This window comes from Aphelocoma coerulescens, chromosome 12, assembly GCF_041296385.1.
Source record: "Aphelocoma coerulescens isolate FSJ_1873_10779 chromosome 12, UR_Acoe_1.0, whole genome shotgun sequence".
Classification (NCBI taxonomy): Eukaryota; Metazoa; Chordata; class Aves; order Passeriformes; family Corvidae; genus Aphelocoma; species Aphelocoma coerulescens.
In genome coordinates this window covers 6485724-6498151 of record NC_091026.1, presented here as the reverse complement: position 1 = coordinate 6498151, position 12428 = coordinate 6485724, and the positions used below count along the sequence as shown (strand labels likewise).

Genomic DNA, 12428 nt, shown 5'->3' with positions numbered 1-12428 from the left:
GCTGATCAAGCTGTGAAATGCTAGGGCAATAGAGGCCTCACGGTCACAAACCTCCTTTGTAGGAAGTGGGAAAATAGGGAGAAGGTGTAATTTCTATCTCTGCACATAAATTATGTAGTGTGCTGGGTCTCACCTTTCTCACCTACATACACAGCTAGAAATGGGCTGTTACCTGGTGTTTCAGCTGCCATGCCATGCATATCTGGCCTTGACTGAATCTTGTTCACTGGGAATGCTGCTGCAAACAATGAGGTTTGATGCTGTTATCATTCCTTCTGTATGGGTTCCTTTTTCTTTCTGGTTGCTTTGCTCCATCCAGTGTTTGAGCTATTTGTCCTTTTCAAGGTTCTCTGGGACTTGCTTCTACCTTGCCTGGTACTCTTGAAGATGAGCTGAATATTGATTAGTGACCATGTTCTTCTCACTCAACAATTTCAGTGGATGACTTCTTGCTTTCTTCTGCACTTTTCTTCAAAACTTCTGCAGCTCTCCCAGTGTCACCTAAGCTGCTGTTAAAATTTCAAACTCTACTGGATGCTCACAAAAACTTGACAGTCCTCATGTTGACCTGCTGAGGATTAAATAGAAATGTTTCTTACCACTAACTTGGTGTATGTCATTGCCCAACCCCTTCTTCCTGCAGCTTACTGTTTAGTCTAAGGCAAGAAGCTGCAGGAGTTTGGGGATTGGTGCTAGCAGCTTGTGTGAAACACCCTGGACAATAGGGGTGCAGACTGGAAATTCTGAACCTCCAGGAAATACTAACAGAAGGCTATTTGATCCTGCTACAGAAAGAGGAGCTGAGTGATCTCATAGAAGGTTGCTGCATCCCACAAGTTCTAGTTATGTGGGAAATAAGCTTAAAATTTGCTCTGCCACTTCTGTAGATGAATATGCAACTGCTACTTTTTGATACTTTTAATGCAAGCAGTAAGTTAAAAGAGGGGGGAAAATGAAAATCTGAATTCTTCAGTCTCCAGTCTCATGCCTGTTATCCAGAACTTCATCTGAAATCTGTTGGATTTCTGCTGTGCTTACCTGGAACAAATGGAAGTTAGGCTGTGTCTAATAACTGGCAAGTGTAGCTTTTTATTTTCGTTTGGTGTGTTAATATTAAATTGCAGGGGTATTTGGCAAACTCTTATTTGTATGTTGCTACAGCAAACCTGTTGTTTCTTGGAAGAGTTCTGTAAGTGTATGTAGCAAGAGTACTTTTCACTTAATTTATGTCAACAATCTGTAGAGGATGTTGCGTCCGTAGACTTGTTTGTTCCCTTTCTTTCAATTTATAAAGGCACTTTTGGTCTTTGATATAATTTTCTATTTCAGGAAGAATATGTTCTGTTGAACTTTTTTTCCCTTCAGAATGCCATGACTTTGGAGTCAGTTCATTGCCTGTTTTGATGTGATTTGTGTTGCACTAGATTTTGTCTAAATACACTGAAATATTTACACTGATAAAAATATTTTTAGGAAACACCGCTCCTTTCCAGTGTTCCCTACTTGTGCTTTTTCCTGAACACTTTGTCTTAATATTTTTTCTGCCTTCCTACCTCTGACTGGTTTATTATAGTCCAAGAGCAGCTTCTGTATGCTCACCTCTGTTATCTTGGAGCAATATTCACCACTGCAGTTTTCTGGCTGTGGAGTTGTTTCTGCCCTTTCCTTACTGCTTATTTGTCTTTTGCTTTTGCATTTTTTTTAGAGCCTCCACTCCTGACATGTGATTAGAGAGCTGAACACCGGGGTAGGTGGGTGGGAATAAAGGCAGAGGCACACTTTGTCGCAGCTGATTGATGGCAGTGTCTTTGGTCTGAAATATCTACCCTAGTTCTTGCTGTGTCAGGTGAACGAGCTTAGTCACACCAGTGACTGCGCGTGCGCTTCGGAATTGCTGCTACTGGATCATTCCTGGCAAGTTCCCTCTAGTGAGGTGTTGCTATGAGAAGGCCTCAAAACATTTTGAAATCACTGCATGTGAAATGATAATATGGAAATACCTTAATGTGTTTTAAGGATGTTAAAACTCTTCACACTGGGAGTGAGCACAGCAAGGCTCTGGTTTTGCTGGCATAACCTTGTGCCAGCATGTTGGAAGCCCACAGGACTTTGGGGCACAGGTTGCAGTGAGAGCTGGGTGCTTATCTCAGATGCAATCTTTGGGTATTTGTCTATCTTCAGGATTTATTATGTTGAGTTCACTTTTATGAAGGAGGCAAAGAAAGGATGTGAGGTTTCTATGTGATGTCCATTGGGAAGATGTGGACTCAGAATTGTGTCTCCTTCCAACTTGATACAGGGTGAGGAGAAGCTTTTTAACTGCCTTCTGAGATACATGATCTTATTTGAAAGAGGGTAACTGCTTCTGTCAGGAGGTGTATGGTCATGTGGTGGAGTTTTTTGGTGGTGGTTGTGGCTTTTCTGGTTGAGTTTTTGGTGTTTGATTTTGGTGTTTCCTCCCAACCCTCCCCAGCCTGTCAGCTCCATAGGCAGTTTCTGGAAGTTCTCATTCTGACCTCTGTCCGTGTTGGTGAACAGTCTGCAGAGGAATGTGTTCAGCAGCTGACACAAAACTCCACGATCTGGGTGCTCAGCTGTTTACTCTGAGCAGAACAGTTCGTCTGTTGCGCCTGGGCTCGAACACACATAACAATTCCTCATCTCTATTTAGTTCCAGCTTGGAGTGCCTGCCTCAGCCTTCCCATGTGCATCCTCCTGTGTGCTTGCAGGAAGGTTGAAAACACACTGAAGTAGATGTGTGGTGTGGAAGGTGTCCTGTAGCACTCAGAAACATTTAAAGTCTCTCAGAACTGACTGTTTTAAGCATGAGGCTTCTTCAAAAGGCAAGTGCTGTGCAGAGGTGATCATGGATGCATTAACTCTGGCATCTCTCTTATCAGACTAGTAAGAGAAAAGCAGTTTAAGCCAGCCTACTATAAAAAAACCTCATTATTTCAACACTTTTAATAAGTGAACAGGAGTTTTAGAAATTTCTAATTCTATAGTGAAGAGGGAATGTTTGAGGGGAACAAGAAAAAGCCTGGTGCTGTAAAAATCGGTTTGTTCCTGTCTGTGCCATGGATACTGAAAAGTGGGTGTCTTAAACACTCAAAAGCGTGGGAAATGGTAAGTGCCACAAGCTTAGCATGTTAATTATGGCCCATTTACCTGACAGGTAAGAGCTTTCCAAATTTTGCCTTTAGATTGCTGGTGTCAAATGATAAATACCTGTAATGAATGGAACTTTGTAAAACTTTGTTTCCTTTTATCTTTTTTTAAACCTACCTTTTAAATGTGTTTGCAGGGACCAGCTACCTGTGTAGCGTTTTCAAGAGATGGAGACTTCTTTGCTTCTGGAGGTTCTGATGAACAGGTATCTGATTCCTTTCTAAGTTATAATCCAGATTCACATTTCTTTAAAAGCTGCTGCTTTTTGTTCTCTGCTGTCAATGGGAAAAGCAAAAGTGTACCCTGTATGTCTGGACCATGCTGAAGTGACTTGCTGTTGTGTTAACATCTCTGGAGGTGAAACCCAATTTTTTGGTGGTAATTTAAGACATGTAGCCTTCCAAGAAGCCCACACTCAATTACCAAACTGCAAACAGGCCCGTTGCACAAGCTCATGCTGCAAATATGTCCTGGTTTTAACACAGTGTGAGTTGCCCTGCTGAAGACACTGACAGACTTCAGCCCAAAGCAGTGGTCTGAGTAAGAATCCACTTTTCTGTCATCAGTCCTCAATGAGCTGTGTTGCATTGCTCTTAATCCCCAGGTTGGACCAGGTGGCAATGCCCATCTTTAACAGCACCTTTGCTAGCTGTGAAGAGACAGATTTGTCTATTCACTAAGAACATCACTTTTTTCCTTGTTGCACAATGGAATGGCCTTGTTGGTTAACCATGCAACTGTGAAAGAAAATTGCTTTTATTTCATGCAAAGCAGTGATGAAAATTTGTAAATGAAAAATGAATGCTCTTTTTGATAACCAAATGAACTGTTTTTTTTCTTGGGTGTCTTTTAGACCTCTGAAATCGTTGATTGATTGCTCTTTACTTTTTTAGACTTGTAGATTCACTGCTAAGGGGTTTAATCCCTAGATTTCCTCTTGATATGTTGAAGTGATTTATGTGTTAGAGGCCTCTTTTCTGAAATCAGTACTGTGTTATGCAGAGCAGAGGCCTATAGGTGGGATCTCTAATGCTGGTCTTAGTACTAACTCTCCTTTTCCTCTGAATGAGTCTCATGATAAATGAGTGACTGGTTGGTTGGAGCATGACTGATAAATGTCATAATGCTGAGCATGGTATTTTAAAATATTTGTGGTTTAATGGTGTATTCTTTGTGTTGCTTTGAAGTTCTCTTGGTCATTCTAGTTTAATGACGTTCTTGATCCAAAGAATGTTGAAAGAGGTCACTTACCCATTGAGAACTCAGTTGAGCTGGGTCTATATTCAGTAGCAGATTTACAGACAACATCCTCAATTTAATCAATGGCAAAGCTCTTCTAGGGAAACTTTGTGTGGATCTGCTGACTTTTCTCTGAAGGGTTAAAAAAATTGACCTATAAGCAAACTTAGATAGAAAATTTTAATGGAGTTAACTTTCTTCTGCAGGTGATGGTGTGGAAGACTAACTTTGATGCAGCTGATTATGGTGATGTAGTGAAACCCCAGAAATATGGCAGCAGTGTGGATGTGACCCATGGCACTGGGGTAGGTCAGAGATCAGTAATTGTGGAGAGTTCCTTTTCAGTACACTTTGTGCAGCTTGAGAGTGTGTGACTCAGGTGGTTGAACTGAATCTTTCCCTGCTATTTATTTGAGCTGCAAGGTACCTGTTTTTTAACTAACCTTGTATTACTTGTTTTTGTTTAACTGTACTTACTTCATAGGGTAATGATATATAATGATCTTAAAAGGAAGATAAACTTAGTGCATGTATAGATGTGGTTTTTTAGTAACAACCCCTGTATAACAATGTGTGGTTCATAATGACATGAATGATAGCTCACAAAAAAAAGCAGATGTTGAAAAAAAAAGAGCAACAACTGAAGTTGGCTTTGCTAGCTGATATGAATCCTTCAGGCTAGTGTCAGTCCTGAAAATAGAATTCACGATACCTTTTCACTGACAGTCAGCAAAGACAAAAAAATATTTCTGTGTGTAGATGTCACACATGACAAATAGGTGACATATTGTACTGGAGCTTCTTTCCTAAATACCTGGAGACATTAGTTCATATCTGTTCCCTGAATCATGTGTTGAGACCTCTGAGTTCTGACTGTACCTGAGGATAAATCCAGCAACTGAGTAATTCAGTGATGCACTGATCTAAGTGGAACTGATGTTTGCTGTTACAAAAGTGACCCTTTAAAGCTACTGCCTGTACAAGCTGTAATTTTTGTGATGATTCATTGAAACATCTTTGTTTTGTCTTGTCAGTCTCTGGATATTTTTTGATACATTTGGGTATACTTAACAGGATTCTGCTGTATGTTATTACCATAGCTGGTTTTTGGTTAATCTTGTTCAGCATGAGCTGTAAGCTGAAAGGCTCCTTGTGAACTGTGGGGTCTGTGCATAAGTGGCATTACCCCAGCTGAAGGGTAAACTTTTAGCCAACATCTCTTGCTCTGAGGCAGTCTTTGACCATATCAGTTTAGCTCTTTTCTGGGGTACTGACGTTATGTTATCTCTCAAATACAGTGGCGTTTTTATTTCATATGACTTCAGTCCATTGCTGGAGATATTGGAATAGCCGTAATGTTTTGGGATGGACAGGATTTGAGTCTGCAGCTCTAAGCCTGATGCCCTATGTGGAGTGCTGTGTAAAGAAAGCAAACAAAACCAGAGGTTGGTTAGTGCTGGGTTAGTGGGAGAGCATGGGAGGAAGCAGTCACATAAGGAAGGAGGAGGTGAAAGTGTTTATTGATCCTTGGCTGGTTTTGGCTAAATTTGACTTCTTCCTTTTCCTCCCCTCCTGTGTTCTAACTCTAAAGTTATGCAGGCTATGAAACGATCAGTCCAATGACCTCTTTGTTTATTAGCCTGTTGAACTGGTCTAGCTTTGAACTCTATCTGCTTTAATTTAAAATATGGCACAGTGTAATACTGGGCTGAAATGCAGCAGAGACAAATCCTTTCTGGGAGAAAAATACCTCTTTTGGTTTGTAACATGCCAGTGAATGGCTTAAATAAATAATGTAGACCAGGTGTCAGCTAATGGGAGATGATGGTAAATTCACCCTCTCCTGTGCTGCTGTTATAGCCAGAGCATATTATCCAGTAGTAATTTAAAGAAAGGAATAAAATGCCTGAGCTCTTCTAAAACTTAATTCTTCATTATAAAACCTCTTAAGATGTCCATTGAAGGAGCTGCTGAACAATTCATAGAGCAATGACTAACCACCCTGAACATCTATCCCTCCAACAAAAACTATTCCCCTGTGGAAGAGGGTTTACCTGGCCAAACATCCAAGGGATGCTGCTGGGACCAGCTGTTTGTGTGCTACTGACAGGCAAATCTGTGCCTTGTGCTGGTGGCTGACAAGGGTTTGCTCTACTGATGCTCTGAGCCTGTAGGAAACAGGGCACTTTGTATTCTGAGGTGTAATGTGTTGGTTTGGACCAGGTGCTGTGTATTTGCAGAGGGAGAAGTGAATCCATGCTCAGTCATGCAGCAGAAACATACTTTGGTTTGGGGTCCTGAATTACTTCAAAGGAGCTTTTTTGAACTGCCACCCAAATGCAAGCTTTGGCTTGGGCATGCAGCATGGGAGCTGCAAAATATAGCTAGTACTATATCCTTGGATTAAGGCAGTTAAAATTGCTAAAGTTAGGAGGAGAGGAATAAATAATGTCTTCTGAGAGCTTGTTTTGAATACCCTAGGTTAAGATTAAATTTAGAATTTATCTGAAATGTTCTTTGCCGTTAAAAAGAAACTGATATCGCTGAAAATGGCTTTGTTTGCTGTTTTAAGTATAACCTGAGCATGAAAATCTTGGCTCCATAGTAACTTGTACACTCATGTCAGTCTCCTCTTGGCTTTCAACTGAATGTCATGTCTTGTATCTTTTAGAAATACATCATACTGGGCTCTTTAAGAGTATCATTGCTCCTACAACTCACTGCAAGACTTAAATTTCACTGTATTTTAATTTCTTTCTTTTTTAGAGCCAAATGCTTGCTTTTTTAATAGTGAATTGCTTATTTTGGTGGTTTTTGGGTAGTTGAGATAGTTATTTTTCCTGTCAAATTCAGACTTGAAGCTCCCACCTGCAGATCTTGATTTCATGCCAAGGTCACCTTTTCCTTCAATGAAAAGTGAACCTACTCCTTTCTCTACTGCTGTGTTAATGTGCCAGGATTCTGCCTGTTGAATAATCCTGAGATTTTGCAGACATTTCAGGATTTAATTACATTTAAAATAGACATAGAGGTTATTATTTGGTTTTGGTACCCCTAAAATACATGAACACTATTCTTGACACATCTTGAACCTGTTTTCACCCTTAGGTCCATGAGAATATTTTTCCAAGGAGAGCTTATAATGCTGTGTAGCTGTACAATTTTTTTGTTGAGCATTGTGAAAGCACAGATATTAATGAAAACAGTGGCTGTGTAAAACCACTCAGTGCAGTATCTGGTTTCTCATGGAGAGAAGCTGACTAACCTGCAAGAAAGAATAACTGAATACAGACATCAAAACTAGTTTGTCATCAAGTTGAACAGGAAGAAAAAACAATCCTAAATAAGCTGTGGCATAAGAGTCATGAAAAATTGTCAAGGTTGGTGAGCTTGAAAACAAACTCGCTCCAAACCAATTTTCACTTCCATAGGCAGAGGGAGACTGGAGGCTTCAGAAGATGCTGGTTTCTCAGGCAGTTGGGTCAAGTTCGGTATGAATCAGGGTATTGGACGTGTTTGTAACAATAGGCATAAACTTCAAAGTTGCTCTGCCCACCTGCTTGTGTTTTCTGTAAATATAGGAGTCTTGGGAGATGCAGCTTGCTTTGAAAGTAGAACTGATCTGTGCAAGGACTAATGCAAATGAAAGAGAAGGACACCATGGGCAGGAATTGCAGTCATGACTATGGTGTAAAAGCATAGATGTGAAAGCGTGATAAGCCACTAAAGCTGTCAGAAATGAATTCTAAGTGTGTTAGCATAGATGTGAGACTGTAAATGTTAGATCAGAAGTAGCACCTCTGCAATAAATGCTTGCTCTTAAATTATAGGCTAACAATTGTTACTTTAAAGTGTTGCATAATCACCTTGAAACCCAAAGTTCAGGGCAAGCACTCCTGGTGTGTGCGGTGGGAAGCTGATGAGAAGAAATGGAAGTCTTGCAGTCCTGTGCCTTGATCCTGTGAGTGTGCTTGCTTTGATCTAGAATCTAAAGGGTAAATTCATATTCTATGCTGCAGTATTAAGTGGTGAGGACCTAAAGGAAAATCAGAATGAGAGGTATGGATTTTGCATGTGATTTCAAAAATACAGGCTCTTATGCTTGTCTGGGGTCAGTAACTGTAAGCATTCGGGTCTGTCTGGGTGAAGAGTTGTGCAGGATCAGATCAGAGGACGTGTTCACTGTTCTGATAAGTTGTGAAAACGTTCCTCATATGATCTATTTTTTCCAGAGAGGGCAGATAATGTGTTTTATTTTGGGGGTTTGGTGGTGGATTATTTTTTTTTACAAGTACAAGGAAAGCTTTGCATGTGTGGTTACAGATGACATGAGTGTGCATGAACACTTGTTTTATTATGGGACAGATTTGCTGCTATTGTTGGCTAATTCTGGGAAGGCTGTGCATGGTCAAATGTCACAGCAAATGCTGAATGGTTGATGTCACGTGGATGGTTAGAAAGTGCTTGGGTGCTTATCTAAACACTGAAAATTGTGAATAAAAGCATTGTAGTATAAGCTAAGTGGGTAAACAGTTTTTCTGTGAAATATGGAAAATAGGAAATATGCATTGATATAGAGATTTTTTGCTCAGGTTTAAACATAAACCTTCTGCAGGCATGTTGTAACTCTGTGTGAAATATTACTTTGCAAAGGAGGAGGCTGATGAGGAGACTTTAGCCTCAGCCTCTGCACATGACTTTCTAATGAAAAATACCTTGAAACTTGCTTGTGCTGAGGTACCTCAGAAGCAAAGCTGTCTTCAACTGGAAGTGTGAGGGCTTCAGCCCAAAAGGCAGTGAAATGCACAGGCTGTGTGTGTGGTCTGCTTATCTCAAACTAGGAGTATCCTGGTGAGAGGTAAGAGCTACAGCAGAACACAAGCTTACAGGTGATGGGGAAATGTTTCTGTGTCACTGCAGCTGTAAATTCTGCAACCACAGAACTTGAATATATGAAAAGTTAAATTTTCAGCTCCTGGTAGGATTCTGAGACCTGCTCACCTAAGTGGATGTGCAGACAGACTCAAAAAGAGGTAATCCCTTAGTGGGGCAATTTGGGAGACATGGGCAGAAGTGAGAACTGTCCTCTGACATTCTCTTGCCAAGAAGTCTTTCAGCTCTTGTGAAATTCAGGAGCACAAATGTCTTACATAGCCTTATGAAGTTAAATGGCACTCACTTGTGGAGATACCAGATTTGTAGGCATAACTCACCTTCACAAAGAGAGGCTTGCTAAGAGCAGAACTTCAGCAGAAAGGACTTTGAATCAAGTAGCCTGTGACTCTTCAAATATGTCTTTCGGCTAAGACAACATTTAGGCTCTTTTGACACTGCTGGGTTCAGAGCTTTCTCCAGGCCTTGGGCTGTGCTTATTTTTTCAATGGTAAATTTTCCAAAATAGTCCTGTGGGATAGGATTGGAGGCGAATTCCAGAAAACCTGATCTGACCATAAAGTTGTCTGAGGCCCATAACTGAATGTCCAGAGCTGACTCACCTCTCTCCTTTGCTGGTTGGGTTTGTGTGGTGACCTCGGGTGCCTCCTGTGCTCAGCCCATGGTCTCGTGCTGACTGCAGCAGTTCATCCTGTCAGTCTGTCCTTGTGTAAACAAATTCCTTCTGAATTACTCATAGGCCAGATGTGCCTCTTTTTTTGACCTTTTGACTTCCAAATTGGTAACTGTATCTAATTTTGGCACTTGTTAATGCTTACAAATCCTGTTATACCTTTTTTTTTTTTACTTGCTGTGAAATTCCTTCCTGGGAATCAGTTTCATTGCATAGAGCTGCAACTCTTTGCGATGGAATGTGAATGTGGGTTTTTGTTTGCACCTTCTCCACCCCCTTCTGTTTATTTAATTTTAAGCATTGTAAGGGAGGGATCCTGTATTCAAGAGCAGGGATCCAGCCTTCAGCCTATAGCGAGGATGTGGTCTGCAAAGTGATTCTTTTTCCTGATCTACTGTCACCTTACTTTTCGGAGGATTCCCACTCTAGGAAGCTTTAGTCTGGTGCACAGTTGCCTTCCTCCTGGAATAGGTAGGTAGATTATTTACTTAAAAGAACAACAGTGTTATGAGTACTCCAGATGTTTCCACTGTTCTCTATCCTACTTGACTGTCTAAGCAGAAACTTTGTAAGGATGAGCTGGATTCTTGCTTTGATTGATCATGGGAGCTCTTCTGTACATCCTTCCCAAGCAGGGTGGTTGCAGGTGGTTACCCATAGCTGCTTCTCCTTTTATTGAAAGAAGCCCTCTTACCCAAGCCTGTTTTGAGATGTGGTCTTGTGATTGTTTTGTGAGAGGACAGATGTTCAACAGGAACAGAGAAAAAGAGACTGAGAGCAGCCCTGAAGAGAAAGACTTGAGGATGCTGGTTGACAAGAAGCTTGACATGACCTAGCAGTGGGTCACTTGCAGCCCAGAAAGCCAAATGTGTCTTGGGCTGCATCCAAAGCCCCGTGGGCAGCAGGCTGAGGGAGTTAATCCTGCCCCTCTGCTCTGCTCAGGTGAGACCCCACCTGCAGTGCTGCCTTCATCTCTGGGGCGCCAGCATGACAAAAAAGTGTACCTGTTTGGGTGGGTCCATAGGAGGCTATGAGGATGATCAGAGGGCTGGAGTACCTCTGCTGTGGAGACAGGCTGAGAGAGTTGGGATTGTTTAGCCTAGAGAAGACTTCAGGGAGACCTTAGAGCCCCTTCTGGTACCTACTAGAAGAAGAGCTGGAGAGGGTATTTGGACAAGGGCATGGAGAGCCAGGACAAGTGTCTTGGCGAAGAACGTGAGAGAGAGGAAGAGGCAGCCCCCTCAGCTTGGCTTTCCAAGGGGCTCTGAATGACTGCAGCAACCTGCAAGAGCTTTGCCTGGTACTGGATGGGAGCAGCTGTGCTGCTACAACTGTTTTCCCTTGTGTTCTGGTTTGACAGGATTTCTTGCAGAAATAAGAGGATCAGCTTTTAATTTCTGTCATCTTACAGTGAATAGATTTGTTCTTAGACTCTGGAACAATAAGGCAAGTCCTGACAAGTCATTATTGGTCAGAATAAAAATTGCCTTTTAAGTTCAGCATCTCAGGCTAATTAATGTAAATTCTCCCACTTAGGTTGCTGCTGTATGTGGCTTGTTTTAATGCTTGACTCATAATTCAAAGAAATGAGATGGAGGCAAGATTTTAAAGTTTTTTTTTCAAGTTGCAGTTCTGTGCCAGCTTGAAGATGGATGAAATTAGCTTAAACTTTAAAAGTTTCTAAAATCTCAAACTTTTCTGCTAAAATTCAAACTTCAAGAGTAATAACAAGTGCATGTCTGTGTCTGTATTTGCATATACATGGCATGCATTTTTATACATGTATATAAGTAACAAAGTAGGCATGGACAAGATTTGTATGTTACACGGGCTGTATTTACTCAATTCACTGGAAAAAGGCAATTTATTCTGATGAAGGGAATGAGCTGGAAGCTGTTGTTCCCACTTCAGGAGATCACTGTTTGTCTTGCCCTGGAGGCTGATGCTTTTGGTGTAAAAGAACCTGTAGCTGGACAACCCAAGACTGAGAATAAACACTTTTTTTTGATGTTTGGCTGCCTTTTCTTGGGAATTTTTCTGCAAAAAACAGGACCAGAAAGAAGTAGTTCAATTCTTGGTGACATTTCTTCCCCATTTTTGTTCCTATCATGGCTTGTTTCCACTTAAAAACATTGCTTTGAAATTTTTATTGTTGTTATTCTCCAGGAGCAATGTTAGACAGTTGAGCATCACCTGTGCAACAAAGCTTAATTATTCCATACTGAATTCTGGAAGACCTCTTCCTGTTTCCTAAGGAAACTCTAGGGCTGATGGGAGGGGAAAATTGGTTAAGGGAGATAAAAGGCCTAAGCAAAGCAGGAAACACAAATCTAAAATGTTGAAGGCCACCCTTAGCTTTTCCTTCTCAAGAAATACAGACTTGCTTTTTTTTAAGAATTGGTAGTCATTAAGTTTCTTCTGTCACTGGGCTTTCAATGTCTGGCATTACTATTTC

General features: G+C 41.0%; 1 protein-coding gene across 9 annotated transcripts in view; it reads left to right on the top strand.

The window, feature by feature from the left end:
• Window positions 1-12428, top strand: part of POC1A (POC1 centriolar protein A) — a 44974-nt gene that overhangs the window by 14820 nt on the left and 17726 nt on the right. For all 9 annotated transcript variants that reach the window (XM_069028057.1, XM_069028060.1, XM_069028055.1 and 6 more), the window contains 2 exons: window positions 3305-3373; window positions 4614-4712. In XM_069028057.1, coding sequence (XP_068884158.1) covers window positions 3305-3373; window positions 4614-4712 — 168 coding nt within the window. The remainder of the gene's footprint in view (window positions 1-3304; window positions 3374-4613; window positions 4713-12428) is intronic.